Raw genomic sequence first — 20,077 nt, 5'->3', positions numbered from 1 at the left:
TTCAGTCAAGTTCTTAATTACATTGTTCTCTGCATTTGAATACCTGTTAGAGTAAGAATAATCAAAACGGGCAACTGTCAGACATACAACCTATTTTAACCTGTAGTTCAGAAGTAGGTATTCTATGCTTCAAGTTAAGGACTTGTACATAATTTTATAGCAGGGGGTTAATCCTCTAGAAATACTAATTTATAACTTGGGATTTTTCCCTCAATTAGACAATAGCTCAGTGGTCAGGAGAGGCACTGGAGTCAATCCTTGGTCTCAGAATTTAAAATTTGGGCATTTTTTTTTAAATTTTGGAACTCATTTTTCTTCTTATTAAATATGAAAACATATGGTGTCTTTCAATTTTTTCCTCGGGTTTGATTTACAATAGATATAGGTAACTTGAAAAATACCTTCGGATATTTGAAATGTAATTTTAGACTTTGCTAAAATTTACTCCTCTGAATTTTATATGTAAGACACCTGCTTTATTTCTTTGCAAACAAATGCCCAGGCGAGACATGCATGTGGCTGGTTCTAATTTGGACAGTCTGAAATGCCAAAGTACATTAACAAAGTCCTGTTGGGCCCCAGAGCTTCTGTGATTTACTGTGCTGTAACACCAAGGTGATCTATCATAATCGTAGTCCTAAAACAAGAAACAATGTACAGGTTGTTACTGAGAGAAAAGGAGGTAGTATTCTGCAAAGTACATATTCTCACCAGGGGTGTGTGTGTGTGTGTGTGTGTATGTGTGTCTGTGTGTGTCTGTGTCTCTGTGTGTGTACATGTGTGTGTATGTGTGTGTGTGAGTGTGTGTGTGTATCTATGTGTTTTCCTGTTGGTGTTCTCTTACAAACCCAGAGTCTCATAAATACTAGGAAAGTGCTCTACCACTGAACACCTGCTTAAATGATTGTCTAAAATCCAAAAATAAAACAATATATTTTAATAATTGGATTAGCCCTTTAAAGCTAGTTTCTCTGGCATTTTGATAGTGCCACTTTGTGTAGAAAGTTAATCATTTGTGAGGGTAAATTGTTTAGCTTAATGAGTCTTCACTTTTCAAAAATAACTTTTCACTGTGGAAAATATTTTCCGATCTGTATGTTGTAAATATATAAGTAGTTTTTACCTAGAAATAACCTAAATGTTGCTGCTTCCTTATCCTGTGAGAGATATTCAAGGGTCATGTTCCTTAAACTTCCGGTCTCATCCAAGTAGAAGAACTTTGTGTAGCTTTACAAGTAATGTATGTGCCTCACATCACTCCACCCATCCTGCAAGGTGAAACCTCGTGAATGCTACGGAAGACGGATTTACAGTGAGGTTCATATACAGCAGGGGCAGGAGAATCGGCGTCTTCCGTGTTCACATGTGTGTGCATGTGCATGCACAGGAGTGGAATAACTGTTGCTTAAAATGTTGTATACAGAAAATGCAGAGAACAGGTTTCAGTGTTAGCAGGTGGTCTAGCAAGAACTAATAAGACTCTCATCTTGACAGAAGATTCTTCAGAATGAAGCTGTGTGAGAGCGTCAACATTCTAACCACTCGTGTCTTTCTGTAACTTTCTGTGGGGGTAGGTGTGAGAAAAGAATGGGAATATGTTTTGTGTCCAGTTTTTCATGTAGAGATATGTTGAATTTAGCAACAGCTTCTGCAATCACAGGAAATTTTGATGTTGACACACATCTTCCATGACTAAAGACTAACTTGCTCAGATGAGGGAAAACAAGTCAGTTTTCAAAACTTAATCAAGTAAGCAAATAAAAGTAAAGCCCACTTGTGGGGTTTGTTTGCTTTGGTTTGGGGGACTTTGTTTTGTTCTGTTTTGTTTTTTTGGATGTCTGGGTTTTTTTTGTTTTTTTTTTTGTTTGTTTGTTTGTTTGTTTGTTTTTTTGCTTATGATACACCTTGACTGTTTTGGTTTTTTTGTTTGTTTGTTTGTTTTTCTTAAGGGACAACATATCTTCTATAGACCAGCAACAAGAAAATAAGGATGTAGTGGGTCAACATTGTATTTTGAAGGTGGAATACGCTCTTAAGAAATTCTTCAAAATGCAAATTTCCAAGTCATAGAAACTGAGTAGGATTTTCAGTACCTAAAACAAATGTTGATTCTTTAAAAGTAAGGTCTAATTTGAACCATTTGGCGCAGTCGAGGTATGAATGAGTAGGTTTCATTCTGCCTACAGATACTGCAGTTGTTACAGCTGGCCTCCTGGAAACATTTGCTTCAAAACTAGAACAGCGGTCACGTGAAAGAGGTCTGTGTGACTCGAGGCAGCATGCGCTTTGTTTACTTACACAACCAGGCTGCTCTGATGTATGTTGTGTATACGAGGGGTGCGTCTCTCTTAGGCAGTACCCAGGAGAAATATGTTTAAATGTAAAAGTTACTAAAACAAATGAGCAGGCCAAGATCCTTTCCCACATGATTTCAAGTGTTTCTCAGAAATTATCACAACATTGCTTAAAAACTTTCCCTAAGTAGTTCCCAGAATTTATTCAAACAGATTTTTTGTGTTAGCATTTTATCTTCCTTTTTTGTTTGTGTGTGTGTGTGTGCGCGCACACACTTATGCACACATATACAGGCACATATATACACAAACATTGGTCCATGGACACTTATGAATGCCAAGTCAGATAAATTTGTGAGACAAACATAGGTTTTGTAAAAAGGAGGAAGATTGGTTCTGAAGTATCAGAGTCCCCAGAGTTAAGGTTTGGTGCTAAAATAAGAACTTAGAAATATGGCTTAGCACTGGAGTGATAGTTTGACATGAAGTACTGTCTTCTAACAAGTCCTTGCATCCTTAGTTTTAGTGACCTGTGGTAAGTCTTGGGAGAATGGACGAGTTTGTGACTAAGTTGTTTCTTCAGAGTTGTTTGTGGCGCCTAAAAGCACATCTTCCTCCAACTGCATCTCATTTGAGAAAATGCCCCTGCAAGATCCAACTGTAAGGCATCTTCTCAATTAGTGATTGATGGGAAAGGGTTCAGCCCATTGTGGGTGGGCCATCCCTGGGACGGTGGTCCTGGGTTCTATAAGAAAGCAGGTTGAGCAAGTCATGGGGAGCAAGCCAGTAAGCATCACCCCGCCATGGCCTCTGCATCGCTCCTGCCTCAGGGTTCCCATCCTCTTCCTTCAGTGAGGAACTGTGATCAGGGTGTGTAAGCCAACTAAACCCTTTCCTGCCCAACTTTTCTTCTTTCTCCCCGCAAAACACCAACCTCACTTCATCTGTATAGTGGGAGGCTTGCCTACATCTGTGTGATTTCAGATAAAGGTCTGAACTCACTGTGTTCTCCTCTTGCGAAATCCTGGGTTGTATTCTGACACACATACTGTTCAGGGTAAGTCCAGCCTGAAGACAAGCGAAGAGAGCGTCTGGATGTCTCAGTATGAGGTTCATGGACATAATCCATGCCAAATGTACTCTGGTATTGGCTCCAACATTTATGAGTGTATTGTCATTAATAAAAATACAGAGAATTTAGAAAGTAGGACTTTCTAAATTCGTGTTTCAAAGTCAGTGAGATGGCTCAGTGGATAAAAGCTCTTGCTGCTTCCAAGGTCTAAGCTCCCTCCCCCAGATTCATCTGGTGAGAGGAGAGGACTACCTCCCCATGTTTTCATCTGACCTACAAATGTGAGCTGTGGCTCACACGTACCCGAACAGAAACACATAAATAAGTCTAGGGATTAGTGCTATGGCGCTGTAAGTTCGTGACTAGAATGTTAACAAAAATTGTCTTTGTTGGTAAAATCTACGTAGAAATTTTCATGTTTAGTCCTCCTATCACAGATTGCCTTACACAGTTTACCTATAGAGACTACGAATATATGTTTGTATTACAGTCACGGGATAATTTAGGAGGCAGAAATCTGTATGTGTGGGAGTGTCACGAAATTTACCATAATTTAACTTCAGGATGAAGTTCACCAAGGTATATGTTAAAGAAAACGATAAGGTTTGGCTAAACATACAGTGTGGGCAGAGACTAAAACGCACACTTCTGACAGAACATTACCATCGTCTCAGAGCTCCACAATGCCGCGTTCAGTCAGTTCGTTTCCACAGCGTCAGTCACTGGTAACTGCAATTAGAAGTCTGTTCTCGTAATCCCCCTTTTCTGAATTTTCATTCATTGCATTGGGAGAGTGTGTATCCATTCGGGATCTTTGCAAAGTTACCTATGTTGTAGCATGTGTTGAGAAGCTATGACTTTGTACTGCCCAGTAGCATCATGCTGCACAGCCATCCCACTATTTGTTTCCATTTAGGACCTAAACATCTAGAAGATGTGACAAAATGTATCACGTAAGTTGTATGTGGCGTGCTATCTCGTTAGTTTTAACTTAGCAATAACTGCTAAATGTTACCTGATAGAGTGTGCTTAAGCTTTAGTGGGCTTGAAATTCCATAATCTCTTTACCTTCTTTCTGAGATGTGCCTCTTGCCTTGATACTTGTGTTAACCTGCAAGAAAATGAACAGAAGACCTCCAGAGGAAGTAGGTCATGAAAACTTCATTGTCAATGTAGTTGTGATGAGCTCTTCTAATAAGGCATGCCATGCAAGTCTAGACATGAAGTCAAAACACATTTCATAAAGTTCCAGCTTCGTCATAAGGAATAAGGAGCCCTTAGAGTTTTGTGTCATTTAAGAATCTAAACATATGGAAAGGACATATTTTTAGTTTTAAGCAAACCATTAGTGGATTTTCTTTTATGACTTATATTTGACTTAAAATTTCTACTTTTTTTCCAATTCTGTTAATAGAGTGACTCATTCTCTCTATGTGCTCACATTAAAAATGTTTTATTAACTATTTGAGAAATTTGCTCAATGTATCTTGATCACATTCATTACTACTCCACCCCTTAACACCTCCCTAATCTACTCTCATCTCACCTCCCTACCCAATCCTCAGCTTTATGTCTATTTGATTAAGTTCAATAGCCCGTCAGCTCCAATTTGTGTTACAGACCCACTCCTTGGTGTGGAGCCATCTGCTCAAGTATGACCAGCCTACAAGAAGCCACGCCATTGAAGAAAACTGACTCTCTTTCCACCAGAAGCACTGCCCAATGCCCCTTAACTGCAGGGACTCAGTCCCTCTCTCAGCTCCATGTTCCAGTGTCGCCTTGCTTATCTTGTGCACATCTTGTGAAGTAAACCACAGCTGCTGTGAGTTCATGAGTGCAGTGGTCCTGTCATGTACTGAAGACTGTGTTTTTCTTCAACTCTTTCTGATTTCTGCCTTCCACATTCTTTCCATCTCCTCTTGCACAATGGTCCCTGAGCTTTTGGAAAGCGTATGATATGGATTTCCAGTTTGGGCTGTGTATTCTACAGTCACATATTCTCTATATTTGACCAGTTGTAAATTTCTGTATTAAACACATTCCATGCACGTGCGTGCACAAACACACGCAGGCATGCACACATGCGCACACACATACACACACACACAAATCAACTAGATAAATAAACTTCTCTGATGAGCTCTAAGAACTGCATTAATCTAAGAGTAGAGAGATATGAATTTACTTGCTATTTTGATACTGTGCCCATTTAGAAAAATAATACTAGTTAGTTCACCTTTGGAATCTGTGAGCTCCCCAACCATGGTTCTTAGCCAAATTTACAGAACTAAGCATGTTTTTCTTTCTCCGGAGCAGACTTTAAACCAAATCAGAGTATGATTGGTTAGCTCTGTCATGGTTGTGTCACTATTGCACCCATAAGCACGTCTTTCCATGCTGGTCATTATGGCAGTGCACAGGGTTTACATCAGGGGAAAGGTAATATTATTGACAACGTTTCAACCCCAGCAGGCTACAGAACACCTTTCAGTACTATGAGAGCTGTTCTCTCACAGTATGTATCATCAGTGGCTGCCTCTAGGTTCCTGCTCTGTTTGGGTTCCTGTCCTGACTACCCTCAATGACAGGCTGTGATATAGAAATGGAAGTGGAAATAGTCCCTTTTCTCCCCAACTTGCTTTTTCGGTCATGGTGCTGTATCACAGCAATAGAATCCTAGCTGCTTACCTAGAGATGCCAAAGCAACACATCCTGCTGCCATTGCTCTTATTCACACGCCAGAACTTGAATGTAAGATTCTGTTGCTGAAGACACCAACAATGGCTCAGAGGACACGGAAAAGTAAAGTGGTACTGACCATGGAGCATCTTACTTGCTAGCTCTCATAGTCCTGAAGGGTGTTCCGTAGCCTGCTGGGGTTGAGACATCACGACTAGCCATGATTTAGGCTTATGCAGAAGCCATGGAGGAGTGCTGCTTACCGGCTGGCTTAGCCTCAGACAACCAGCATCAGGGATGGCACCATCCACAATGAATGGGGCCCTCTCCCATCTATCCCTAATTAAGAAAATCTCAGTTGAGTTTCCCTCCTTTCAATTAACTCTAGCTTATGTCAAATTAACATAAAACTACTCAATGTACCTACCCCATTAATCCTTTCCTCCTCCTATCACTGATGGTCTACAATGCCCCTTACCTTAAGGTCTTTTCCCTTTCCACTAATGGCCACTTTCTAGTTCCTTAGATCCTACAGATACTTCAAATTAAGTACACAAATCTAAAGATTTGAAGCTAAGATCAACCTGTGAGTGGGAACATGAGACATTTGTCTTTCTTGGTATAAAGTTTACAGCTCCATCCATTTTCCTACACATTTCATAATGCCATCTTTCTTTACAGATCAATAAAACTTCATCACATATAGCCACCAGATTTTCATTATCCATTTATCAGTTGATGGATGTCTAGGCTGTTTCCGTGTCCTAACATGCCCTAACTATTGTGAATAGCTATGAATATGGATGGGCATGTGTCTCTGTAATATAGGATAGATACTCATGGGCTTACCCAGGAGGTGTACATTTAAGTCTTATAGAAGCTCTATTTCTAATTTTCTGAGAAAGCAGCAAATTGATTTCTACAATGGCTGCACGAATTTGCGTTTCTGCCAACAGTATATGAGGGATCCCCATTCCCCACACCCTAGGCAGCATTTGTTGTCTTTTGTTTTCTTAATCCTAGGCATTCTGGTTACGGTAAGATGAGATCTCAGAGTGTTGGTTTTAATTTCTCCGATTGCTAAGACTGCAGTTTCTGCTACTGCAGCTCTCTGGTGTAACCTGACACCAAGAATTGTGATAGCCTCAGCAGGATTTCTATTGCTTGGGAAAGCTTTGGTTATTCCTGTCCTTTGTGCTTCCATACGTGCTTTAAGATTGCTTTTCGGTTTCTTTTAAGAATGGCGTTGAAACTCTGATGGAGATTGCAATGACTATAGGTTGCTCTTGGTTAGATAGTCATTTTCACAATATCAATCTACCGGTCTATGAACATGGAAGGTCTTTCCATCTCTCCTATCTTCTTCAGTGTCTTCAATGTTACAATATTTGCATTCTACAAGTCTTTCACTTTCTTGGTTAGATTTTTTTTCAATTATATTTTTTATGTTACAGCTAATTTGATTGTTGCCCTGATTTCTTCCTCAGTATTGCCTGCCTCTTAACAAATGAAGTAATGCTTTCAGTATGCACTGCATTTGGTGTTGCTCAGTTTTCCATGAACAGAAAGAGGATAGTTATTTTCCTCTGTGCTGTGACATGCGAGTGGCCTGCTGCAAACACATGTGACCTCATTCTTACTCTGATCGTGAGATCACTTGGTAGGTCCATCCCAGCACCGCTTGGCTGGTCTCTCCTTAATATCTCTATTGTCCATCTCTCCAAATGAGATTAACCAGCAACCTACCATTGTATCTGTAAACCACAAGTCTTGTAAGAGGCGGCATGGAGAGGTGTTTAAAAAACATTCTTCTAGGCTGGGCATGGACTTGAGATATAGAGCACTTCTTACTTTACTCAGTACCTTGGGTTTAGTCCTCATCCTAAAGACAACAAACAACACCAAGAAACACTCTGCAGATCTATTTAAAAACAGATAGCTATCTATAAGGAATATGACATTTTCTATGAAGTAATAGGATGTCTGTTCATATAACAGGGTTAAATGTTAGTATTTTATTCATTTTAGACTTTTACTGAACCTGATAAAACAGGTTTTTAATGCTTGCTACTTGTTTTTCAACTTTTTAAATTAATAATATAGCCAGTTATTTACAGAAATCTAATACTTATAATCACACCTTACATTTAACTAATGGTACAAATCATATTATCATCTTCTTTTGTAAATATCATTTTCCAGTCTAATAGGTTGGAGGTCAGTGAATTCTGGTTACAAATAGAAATAAAGTCTAAAGGAATTAATTCACCAAGTCAGGAAGTCAGGAGAGGAAGTCAGGAGTTCAGTTTTATACTTAGACCTTAATGAATACATATATAAGACTGGTGTCATATTACATGCTTGTCATTGTGGCCATAATTTTCCTATGTCTACATATGCCAACATTTTGCTTGGCTAGTACTCACTCCACTGCAGTATCTCATTTTTTATGACTCCTGTTCACTTGAGAAAGTTTATTTGATTATCTTTACTTCTCAAACATGGAGGCAGTCTAGTTTTTCCTCCTAGTCAATCTTGAATCAATATTTAAATACAGTAAAAATAAATTACTAATAAAAATCCACGCCTGTAGTTACTGTGATAGAATTAAGTTGTCCTAAAGGTTTTCAAATGGTTAATAGCTATGATAAATTACTTGACGTTCATATTTTGGTGTTTGTTTTTGTTGTTGTTTGTTTCTTTGTTCATAAGTTCTTCAGGCTGACACTGGTCCATCCAAATCAGTGGTTCTCAAACAATGGGTCGTAACCCCTTCAGGGCGTTGCATATAAGATATACTGCATATCAGATATTTACATTATAATTCACTACAGTAGCAAAGTTGTGAAGTGTCAATGATACGATTTTATAGCTGGGGACACCACAACATGAAGAACTGTTACAGCCTTAGGGAGGTTGAGAACCACTGTAAATGACTATAAAACATGCTGGTCTTAGCCACTGAGTGAATGTCACTACACTAGACCATCTGTCCCATAGAGTTTCAGTAAATGCTCTGCTCATTGCCATTGATGTTTTCTTCTTCCTTTAAACCAGCTTACTCATAAATATACTAAAACAAGGAGCTTGTGAACGCCTAACATCCTTCCCCGCCCCAGTTTTTACATTTGCAAATATGATAGTTACTAGGTAATGTGATCAAATAGGAACGAAATATCTAGTGGAGGCCGTTGCGTTGCTGGGATCCAGAGGGTACTCAAAGGGTCCACTGACCTCCAGAAATCGATGGTGTTCTTCACTATACTTCTAGTAGACATTATCCTCATACCTTGTGTTTAACTTAACAGTAAAACTTCCTTTTTTGTGATTCAAGCTAATAGTAAAGATCTGCTCCTCCCTTACCTGCACTTTCCTTTTAAACCCAAATGAAGTAGCCTTAATGTCATAGCCTTAATTTTGGCAGAGGTAGCTACTGAGAACTAACAGAATTCTGAACAACAGTCATTTTAGAAGTGGCAGCAGGCACTGTAGCAGCCAGGAGTAAAAATAAACCATGTAGAATGGCTGTGTACCATGGAGAGAGATGGGAAGATTAGTGAAATAGGATGATGGTGGTGGTTTTGATGATGGTTCATATTGGTTGCTATGGTTTCTCCGGCTCATTTAATTCCATAGACAGTGGTCTGTGTATGTATGTTGACCTATAGTTTGAGGTTCAGGATGCCTGGACAGAACCTGGAGACGACATGATTGCACCCTAACTACTCAGGCGGAGGTTCAGCCTAACAGAAAAGAACAATCTCAAGAGGCAGTTGTTAGCAAGAAGCAGTGGTATTAAAGGAGGCAGAGCATAGTTCTAGATAGCCTTGCTCTACAGTCTACTCATTGTCCTGACTACGCAGTGTGTCACAGAATGATGTTCACTGCGTACTGTGGAGACAGTGAACTGAAACATCAGAATTTTGGCATTCAAGTCTTGGACTCCAGGAGAGCTTCTTGGAACCTTCTGAGAGGTCTCACACGTCACTTCTGATTTCTTATCTGTTTAATGTTCCCCATACTCTGGATATGATCCTGGCTGCATGGAGGTGAGTGGTGCTGTCAATGAAACAATGAATTTAAAATCAGTTTCCTTGCTTACCATTTTTCAGCACAAACATTTCCTTCTGTTCCTCACATCTCAAAGATGAGGCTCCAAGTAACATCGGTAGCTTTTAGTGCCATTGTCTAGTAGCTGTTGCAGCACTCCAGAATCTTCTGAAGTTAGTAGCCGCCCATGGCATTACATGCTTAACAGAGAGCTTGTGAGAACATTTCATCTTATAGGCAATTATTTCTATGTATTTAGGAAGGGACAAGCATTTTGACAGTTTACATAGGAAAGGACAAACTGATAAAAGGAGTGGTATACAACTATCATAGCTGATTTCAAAAAGTAATTCAGATAAATATGGATACCTACTCATTCACACTAGCTTTGACGATTCTGAATATGATGGTGTCTAGAGGGAAGTTTATATCCAAAGGCTGAGGATAGGCGTTTCCATTGCAAGAAGGGTAAAGGTTCCTTTAATCTCATACTGCTTCTCTAGAGGGACATCACAGTTCCCTGACATAGTTGTTGAAACAAGGGAATCAAGGTTGATACAGCACTGTTTACTGTTGTTGAATATAGAGTCTTTCTGAATGTTTTACGAGTTTTTCCACTAATGTTATCTTTTCTGGTCTAATATCCCTAGGACCACACAATTACATCTTAACCCCTCCTGCTGTAACTGTTGTTTACAAAGAAGAAATGACCGACTCTCATATCACACTTTGAAGAGTTTTATCCAGTATTTTATAGACTGCCTCTCACTTTGGTTTTCCTGATCCTTTCTTATGACTAGGTTGAAGAAAAAATGTTTATAAGACCACCCTTGGGGTTGGGGATTTAGGTCAGTGGTAGAGCGCTTGCCTAGCAAGCGCAAGGCCCTGGGTTCTGTCCCCAGCTCCGAAAAAAAGAAAAAAGAAAAAAAAAGACCACCCTTGGCAATCGCCATATGCCGTCAGGAATTTAAGATGCTGATATGTCTTCCTCCATTGATGTTAACTTTGATCAGCTTCTCAGGGCAGTGTCTGTTAGATTTCTCTAGTGTCAAGTTATAATATTTGTCTTTGTAATTAATAACTGTGTTGTCACTTTAAGTTTGTGCTGAACCCAAGACCTTACACATGCTAACCCTGTTTCCTACAGCTGAACCACTTCTCCAACTCCCTAAACAAGACTTTGTTTTTCTAGAAGGTTTTTGGCTTTCATAAGCTGATGGTCAGAGTTGGAGCAAGTGTCATACACAGAAGGTTGCAGAGGTCCCCGCTCCTGGTGGGTCTAAGAGATGAGGTCTTAAAAAATTCACATAGTCATTATTTAGCTGTTTGAATAGATTTCTCTCAGCCCATGCTAAAATGGATTGCCTGATATTATGTTGCAGGATTTTTAAGTCCTACCTCCAGGCAAATCTCATAGTTACTAGCAAAAATGAAAGTGTGAAATGCTTTTTAATGTATATTTAACAACACATAGTCTGATGGCTGCTGATGTGTAGTCTCTGTGGACTTCCCTTGCTATCAGAGGAGGATGCTGACAGACAACTTTTTACATGTTTATTCTATCTAAAGCCAACACATGCTTTTCAAATATCTATTCCCGTCCTTCACAACAAAATCCTAAAATGTCTTTTACTTGAAGAGTACCTCAAATGTTAAATGGCTGGATTACAATAATTTTTCAAGAAGGGGAAGTTGCCATTCACAAGTGATATTTCCTTTACCTCATGAGAGCCTACGCTCAGCCAGGATTAAAGTACAGCCATTTTAAGAAGACAATATGCATTGGAGTACTGGGGTTGTGCGGGAGAAACGCTATTTTACTAATTTATTTTTAAATTCCAAAAGTCACGTAACTCCTACTTAATGGAATATCTGTCATATCTGTCATTGAATCTGGTGACGTATCTGCTTGAGTCGAAGGAGTATATTTCATGAACTGTACTTAATTCTTTCCTATGGTGTCATTATTTAACAAGAATTAGGGTACACTTTTTTTGCATTTATACTAGGTTGCACAGCAAGAGTTCACATCTTATACTAATATATGCTAAATGATTGCATAGTATATACATCCCTGTTGTTAAAGTGACAGTACTGAAGGCATTTTAGATGGCAGAGCCCCAGTGGTCTGCATTTTGTTTGCTTTGACATCATTAAACTCATTCTGTTTCTATAACTGCGACTGTAATTGCTGCATTTGCACGGCAAAAGGAAGTTTGCTTCGTGTGTTAACTTTTATTAACACTGCTTACATGCTGTTTTCTGTCCTTGCTCTCTGTGTTTCATAAGCTGGCAGAGCACCTTCAGTTGCATTGAATAATTATGCACAATCAATAAGTTTCTGTCTTTGTCTTTGTTGTTTCTTTGATATGGCCTGTAGGACGCTGCTGGCAAAGTGCTGGACCGCTGGGCCATCATGTCTCGGGAAGAGGAAATCATCACCCTTCAGCAGTTTCTGCGGTTTGGGGAAACCAAATCCATCGTGGAGCTTATGGCCATTCAGGAGAAAGAAGGGCAAGCTGTGGCCGTGCCGTCTTCAAAGACAGACTCGGATATAAGGACTTTCATCGAGAGCAATAATCGCACCAGGAGCCCTAGCCTCCTCGCCCACTTAGAGAACAGCAATCCTTCTAGCATTCATCATTTTGAAAACATACCGAACAGCCTTGCATTTCTGCTTCCGTTCCAGTATATAAACCCTGTCTCTGCCCCACTGCTAGGGTTGCCACCCAACGGGCTGCTTTTAGAGCAGCCCGGACTGAGACTGAGGGAACCGAGCATTTCAACCCAGAATGAGTACAACGAGAGCAGTGAGTCTGAAGTATCGCCTACACCATATAAGAGTGACCAGACGCCCAATAGAAATGCCCTGACTAGCATCACTAATGTGGAACCCAAAACTGAGCCAGCGTGTGTCTCCCCCATCCAGAATTCTGCCCCAGTCAGTGATCTAAGCAAACCTGAACACCCAAAAAGTTCATTCCGGATTCACCGTATGAGAAGGATGGGGTCAGCCTCGAGGAAAGGAAGGGTTTTCTGTAATGCCTGTGGGAAGACATTCTATGACAAAGGCACTCTCAAAATCCACTACAATGCTGTTCACCTGAAGATTAAACATCGATGTACCATTGAAGGCTGCAACATGGTCTTTAGTTCCCTTCGAAGCCGGAATCGTCACAGTGCAAACCCCAACCCCCGCCTTCATATGCCTATGCTAAGGAATAACCGAGACAAAGATTTAATTCGGGCTACATCAGGAGCCGCCACTCCAGTCATAGCAAGTACAAAATCAAATCTCACACTCACGAGTCCTGGCCGGCCCCCGATGGGTTTTACCACTCCTCCACTAGACCCCGTCTTACAGAACCCTCTCCCAAGCCAGCTGGTATTTTCTGGGCTAAAGACTGTACAGCCAGTTCCTCCTTTTTATAGAAGTTTACTTACGCCAGGGGAAATGGTGAGTCCTCCAACCTCTCTCCCAACCAGTCCCATCATTCCAACCAGTGGCACCATAGAGCAGCACCCTCCTCCACCCTCTGAGCCAATAGTGCCAGCAGTGATGATGGGTACTCACGAGCCCGGTGCTGACCTGGCACCTAAGAAAAAGCCTAGGAAGTCAAGCATGCCTGTGAAAATTGAGAAGGAAATTATCGATACTGCTGATGAGTTCGATGATGAGGACGATGATCCTAATGATGGTGGGACCGTGGTCAACGACATGAGTCACGGCAATCATTGTCATTCCCAAGACGAGATGAGCCCAGGCATGTCGGTGAAGGACTTCTCTAAGCATAACAGGACCCGGTGCATTTCAAGAACTGAAATAAGAAGGGCTGACAGTATGACATCTGAGGACCAGGAGCCTGAGCGGGACTATGAGAATGAGTCCGAGTCTTCAGAGCCTAAACTCGGTGAGGAGTCCATGGTAGAAGATGAGCACATTCACAGTGAGGTGAGCGACAAAGTCCTGATGAACAGTGAACGAGCCGATGAGAACCACAGTGAGCCCTCGCACCAGGATGTCATCAAGGTCAAGGAGGAATTTACAGACCCCACTTACGACATGTTTTACATGAGCCAGTACGGACTATACAATGGCGGGGGGGCCAGCATGGCTGCCCTGCATGATAGTTTTACATCGTCTCTGAATTATGGAAGCCCTCAAAAATTCTCCCCTGAAGGTGACCTGTGTTCTAGTCCAGACCCCAAAATCTGTTACGTGTGCAAGAAGAGCTTCAAAAGCTCCTACAGCGTGAAGCTTCACTACAGGAACGTTCACTTAAAAGAAATGCATGTCTGCACAGTGGCTGGCTGCAATGCTGCCTTCCCCTCTCGTCGAAGCAGAGACAGGTCAGTAAATCTCCATTGGCTCCTCCTGCTGAGGGTGGGGGACCAGTTCAGTCAAGGCGGACTCAGAAGTTAGATGTTTTTGATGCACCGTAAGGATTGCCCATATTGACCACATGATCACGAAACTGCCATGCTCGATGAAGGCTTTGCGTATTCAGTGCTTGTTGTGATTAAGCATGCAGAATCATGTCATCTTACCTGGTAATGCACGCCATTTTTCTCTGTGTATGTGTATATGTATGTGTACGTGTGTGTTTTCATGCATCTAGGTGTGAATAAGTTAACAGTACATGGTTCCTTGTCTCCCCATGAACCTTTTCTTAGAAGCCACAGATCTTATTTCATTCATATATATATATATGTATATATATATGAATATGTATATGCACACATTTTCTTTGCCTTGTGGCTTTTAAATTAAACCAATATATTATCTTCACACACACATATTTATCCAATATAGAAACAGAAATTTACGGATGGAAAGAACCATAGGTCCAGGACATCGAGACAGCCTGCATTGCCGTAGGTATAACCAGAAATGTTATCATTCCTTACATGAGTATTTAGTGTGTTCTTCAGTTCATTAAGAATCATGAAACTATCAGAAGACGAGGCCAAAATAATTGTTGATGTGGTGGAAGCGTCTGGTGGTGTGGATTTCTTTATTTCAACTCCATGGTGTCTTTGAGCACATCTCTAAAATGTGCTCTGCCATGGCACCTCAGCACAGAAGTGGGGACATGCCTAAGTTCATACTTTAGGATCAGTTAGAATATATTACGTACAGCCGTCGGATGGCATCACTTTCTAGTTATGTAACTAGCTCTGAAAGCATGAGACGTAAGCAGAGGCAGCTGGTCCTAAACCGACCATGCTCTGTATTCAGTATGAATGGAATGTCGGGGATTCATGTAGACAATGAGGTGGTCCTTCACTCACACAGGATGAGCCTTTGAGCAAGTCTTTTACATAGTACCCCAGCCCAACTCAGATCATACACCACCCAATCCTTCCTACTTCAAGGGATATACCATTTGGTTTACACTAACTTTTTAATATTTTTCAGGTAGAGTTGTATTTACTAGTTTTAATATATGTATGTATATGTATGTATGGAAAAAAACAAAATTAATGAGTTTTCCAAAGACCTACCATCATCCTATTCTAGTGTTTCTTTGTTGGTCTTTGATGAGGCAGAAAGTAATGAAAGCCCCCTGGGACTGACGTGGCAGTCCATCCTGTAATCATTGCACTTGGAGGAGCTGGGGACAGCCAGTTAGAGCCCAGTATGGGCTACTAAACCCCTGTCTTGACTATAAGGCAGTTTGACCTGTCTTTGAAACATTTTCATATATAAAAGATCAATCGTGTTTATTAATGAATATACATATTTTTCTTTTAATTGAAACAGAAGGGGCCAAATTCTATTCTTTTAATGATTCTCTACCTCCACTATCGTGGTTCTATTTCTAAAAGGTGTGTGTGTGTGTGTGTTATGTTCTCTTCATTTCCCAGCTCTCACTGAGAGCTTCAAGGAATTCCAGATAGTATACCAATTCTTCAGTACTGCTACCACCCATTCCAAAATTGTAATATTATCCTCAGATTTCAAGCAGTGTATTAGAAATGATAAGGTTAATGCATTGAAAATTTTTCATTGAAAAATTTAAACAAATATAAAAGACTTGTGAAAACTTGCATAAAATATTTATAAAAATGGAGTGTTTGAAGACAAGCCAACACATAAGCTTATTTGCATGAATTCCTTTCACATTTTAGTTTGCTGAAAACACCACAGTTCATAACACTGGACAGACTAGCGAAGGGTAAGATAGGGACCCACGCTTGGTGCTTTTACTAATGAACAGTTAGTAGAAAACACAGGTGCTCCTGTGTCTGTGTCTGGACACAAAAGGAAGTGCTGTGGAGGTAGAATGTGTTTGTCTGAGGAAAAACATTTACTAACAGACAAAGCATATTTTAGTTGCTGCTTTTATTGTAAGGACTGGGGAGGTTAGCCAGTGCCAGCCACGCAGAAGTTAGAACCGTTGTCTTCTAAGCACAGAGGACTACAGATGTAGGAGGATACATTGTATGAGGGGGAACTAGCATACTATACTTAAACTTTTTTACTTTAGATTTTTATCACATGATAAATGACAAAATTCAAATTTAAAGAAATTATTATAAAGTGAGAACTTTTGATTCTTGATTTTAATTTGGCTTTCAAATTAATGGACAGATGTTTTGATCCCAGGCTAAATTTTAATAAAAACGTACTTTTAAGTTTGGCTTGTTGTTTTATCAAACAAAAGTATTCATCCTATTGAGATGATGACTGAAATTAAGAGAGCGATGTGAGGCTAACTGCCACCAAGATAACAAGAAACAGTGATGCCACTGAGTCTTCCTGACTCTCAGGACGTGGACTTGGGAACATAATTAAATTCCTCTTTCGGACTTTTACCATCTTCCATGAACGATGTCAGCCAGTGACTGTGTCCCCTTGCACAGAGGCTCTCAGGTCTTGTCTCTCATCTGCCTTTGATTTACCCTGTTGGGTCTTCTCCTTAACTGCTATGCAAACTCCAGAGAGCCTGTCTTCCCTTCCTTCAGGCAGCTTCGATGCCATAGACCCTTTAGGACTTTTCTTACCTTTCTCTTTAGCCAACAGGCCTTTCCAAGAAAGGTCTCCCGTGTCTTTAGACCTCCTATCTCCAAACTGTTCTTTCTACTCTGAAGAGGCCTAGCTTCATCAGTCCCTGTCTTCCTTGTACAAATAAAGCACCAGAGGGGCCATTCCTTGTGGGAACTATCATGTGATTGCTGAAGAGCAAAGGGCTCCTAGGACACCAGTAATAAAGCTTCACAGGGTTTCCTCCTCTCCTCTCTCTGACAGTGCCTTGTCCTTCTAGTACCTTATAGGAGTTGGAAGCACACGGGGTGCATTTGGGGTTGTCTTAGGCATGTGAATAAGATGGAGATGGAAGGATGTTAAGTGTTTAGGTTTGACAGTGAGAGAAAGACAATGCATGTAAGGTTTGTCAGGGCTGACAGTAGACAGCAACATTATCAGGGTAGCCTTCTGTGTGTACTTGTCAATAACAGTATATTTGCTCAATCAAAGGTCCGCATTCATGACAAAGAACAAGCTAGTATGCACGACTCATTCACCTAATCACTAACCAGCTGGGAGAATGACCTTTTTTGAGTGGCTGAGTGAAATGTAAACCATTTACTAAGGGGTGTGGTGCTTGGAGAGGATTACCACATTGCTTCCTTATTTATACCCTGATTTTTCTACTGCTGACTTGTGGTTCTGTCAGGGAATGGGAGGCCGGGTTGTAGAACTGTGTACATGACATATGCCCCATGAAGAAGTTCTGCCCACATGGCCCGGAACTGCAGTGCTCATAGGAGCATTATAGTCGCACTGGGCACAACGTTACCTGTGTACATTCTGTGCTCATCCTCTGACATATGTTTGAGCCTTGGGATGGTTCGCTGGCCACTCACCCGATTGTGAGAAAAGCCCATACATTTGCTTCTTATTTGGACGTGGGGGTGGCAAACCAACAGCTAAATCCAATTCTGTTTTCCTCAGTTTGCTCTGGGGATGAGAGATGTTTTTTGAAACCCTGTCATTCAGTCGAAACGGATGGTCTGTATAGAAAGACATCATCCTTGTGACCTTTGCTTTGTTCCTTTGTTACCGTCTCAGAGTAATTGCTGAAGTCTGCCATACATTTTATAAGGAAGGTAAATGCCTCTTCTTGATCTTTAAGGTGTGTAGAGGTTGGTTCAGCCAGATGAATAAATTTTAAAACAAAATAATATCCGCCTAGGGTGATTTATAAATAAATATGAGGCAGCCATTGATTCCAAGTGTGAACCTTCTTTTTGATTGCTAGTTAAATCAGTCCAAATTTAAACACATAAACTTCTTGATTCTTAGGGAGGCAAGACATCTGTATTTGATTTGTTAAAACCTGCTGATGTCTCCAGAACTAAATTTGTTCGTGTATAGGCCTCTGGGTAACCATAGCTAAACGCAGAGATGTATAGGTTCTGCTCACCTTATTACCTGACTTCTAGCCCTGTACAGGTGTGCAGGAATAAATTAACATGCACTCCTCCGACGAGCCACTGCATATATTAACAACAGAGGTGAAGACGTGCCAGCATGCTACCTGCCTCCTGTTATCACCTTCTCATCAGAGCAGATCCATCTTTCCATCATTCTCTCCCTTTGGAAACTTACAGAGAACTTTTATAGAGAGGGAGCTTTTCAATAAAGACCAGGCGATACCTCCAAGACACGAGCCACTTAGCACCAGTTCAAGGGAACTATTAGTATATGTGCCCTAATGTAATTAGCTGTCAAATAGTGTGTTAATCCTCAGAGGAGAGCCTCTTAATAGATAGCAGCTTCATTTTCCTGCATTGTGCCCAACCCAATCTCACTTCTCTGTTTTCAAAATTCTTTACAAAGTGGAGTTGTGAAGGTCCTCTGGCTTTTAAACCTTAAGAGATGTTTCCCCAGGCTCCTCCTCCTGTAGGTTTCACAATAGAGCCAGAAGATCAATAGGCCTTTTGTACTTATCTCCATTACTTTCCATCAAAAGCAAACAAACAAAGTAAATCCCCCTCCTGAGTAATTGCTGGTTGTGCCCTCCTCAAGCAAAACTTTGGTAGTAAGATAAACTTCCGGTGTCATTCTTGTCCCTGGGGTTCTTTTTATACACTGGGAGAAGAGCAGTGAGCAAAACGGTCTCCTTGTATCGTGGGGAGAGACTCTGTCAAGCCTAAAGTGAGCCTTGGATCTTCCTAATGACCTCCTGCTGGCCCAGCTGGATGCAAGACAAGCTCATTTAAACCTCTGCTGACCTTTCACTCCTCCAGAAGAACTGCAGCCTTCACTGCCACCATCTTCAGAGCCGTGTGCCACAGAGACAGCACAGGGGCCAGCAAACGATTTCCCTTGCACGTGCAAAGAGGTATTTTCTAAATTCTGTAGAGTGAAGTTCCTATGAAATCTCCTGTGACTGAGCAGTTCCCACTACAAACAGAAGACTTCCAACAAGCCTTAATCCTCGCCCTTCCTAGAAAGGATCATGCCATTCTTCTTAACAGCATTGAAAATTCTGGCAAAATACCAAAGAAGGCACATCTTTAGTACCCAGGCAGTATGTTCATGACATACTAACAGGACAACCAAAGGGTTGTTTTTCCTGCCTCCTGTTTCTGGGCCACCAAAACTAATAGGCTATGTTTTTATTCTTTTAATCTTTCTTTCTTACGAGAAATGTCACTTGAGATACTTGTTTCCACAGACAGTCCTGATAGTAAGAAAGTGACATGAGACTGTGTCTATACATTAAAATTCTCAGGTAACCCTGGCAGGGTCCCTGCCCCTAAAGTAAAAAGCTTCTAGCAAGTATTGTTTGTTCCTTGTTTCCAAGGACAAGGAGAGATGTCGCTGCTGAATCTCACCTGGAGGTTGTCCTTCCTGTTTCCTAAGACTACTCAGAGATGATGGACTCCCCACAAGACTCTCAGGACCTTCAAAGTGACGAATATGGCAGTCCATGATAGAAGTTTGTACTTGCCAAGAAATTAGAGTGTTAAA

At 40.8% G+C, this 20,077-nt stretch overlaps 1 protein-coding gene across 11 annotated transcripts in view; it reads left to right on the top strand.

The window, feature by feature from the left end:
* Positions 1-20,077, top strand: part of Bnc2 (basonuclin zinc finger protein 2) — a 401,546-nt gene that overhangs the window by 362,123 nt on the left and 19,346 nt on the right. For all 11 annotated transcript variants that reach the window (NM_001415824.2, NM_001106666.4, XM_087548057.1 and 8 more), the window contains 1 exon segment: positions 12,476-14,445. In NM_001415824.2, coding sequence (NP_001402753.1) covers positions 12,476-14,445 — 1,970 coding nt within the window.

The sequence above is a fragment of the Rattus norvegicus genome, chromosome 5 (genome assembly GCF_021556685.1).
Source record: "Rattus norvegicus strain SHRSP/BbbUtx chromosome 5, alternate assembly SHRSP_T2T, whole genome shotgun sequence".
Classification (NCBI taxonomy): domain Eukaryota; kingdom Metazoa; phylum Chordata; class Mammalia; order Rodentia; family Muridae; genus Rattus; species Rattus norvegicus.
Note: the sequence above shows the minus strand (reverse complement) of the source record. Positions and strands in the feature narration are given on the sequence as shown.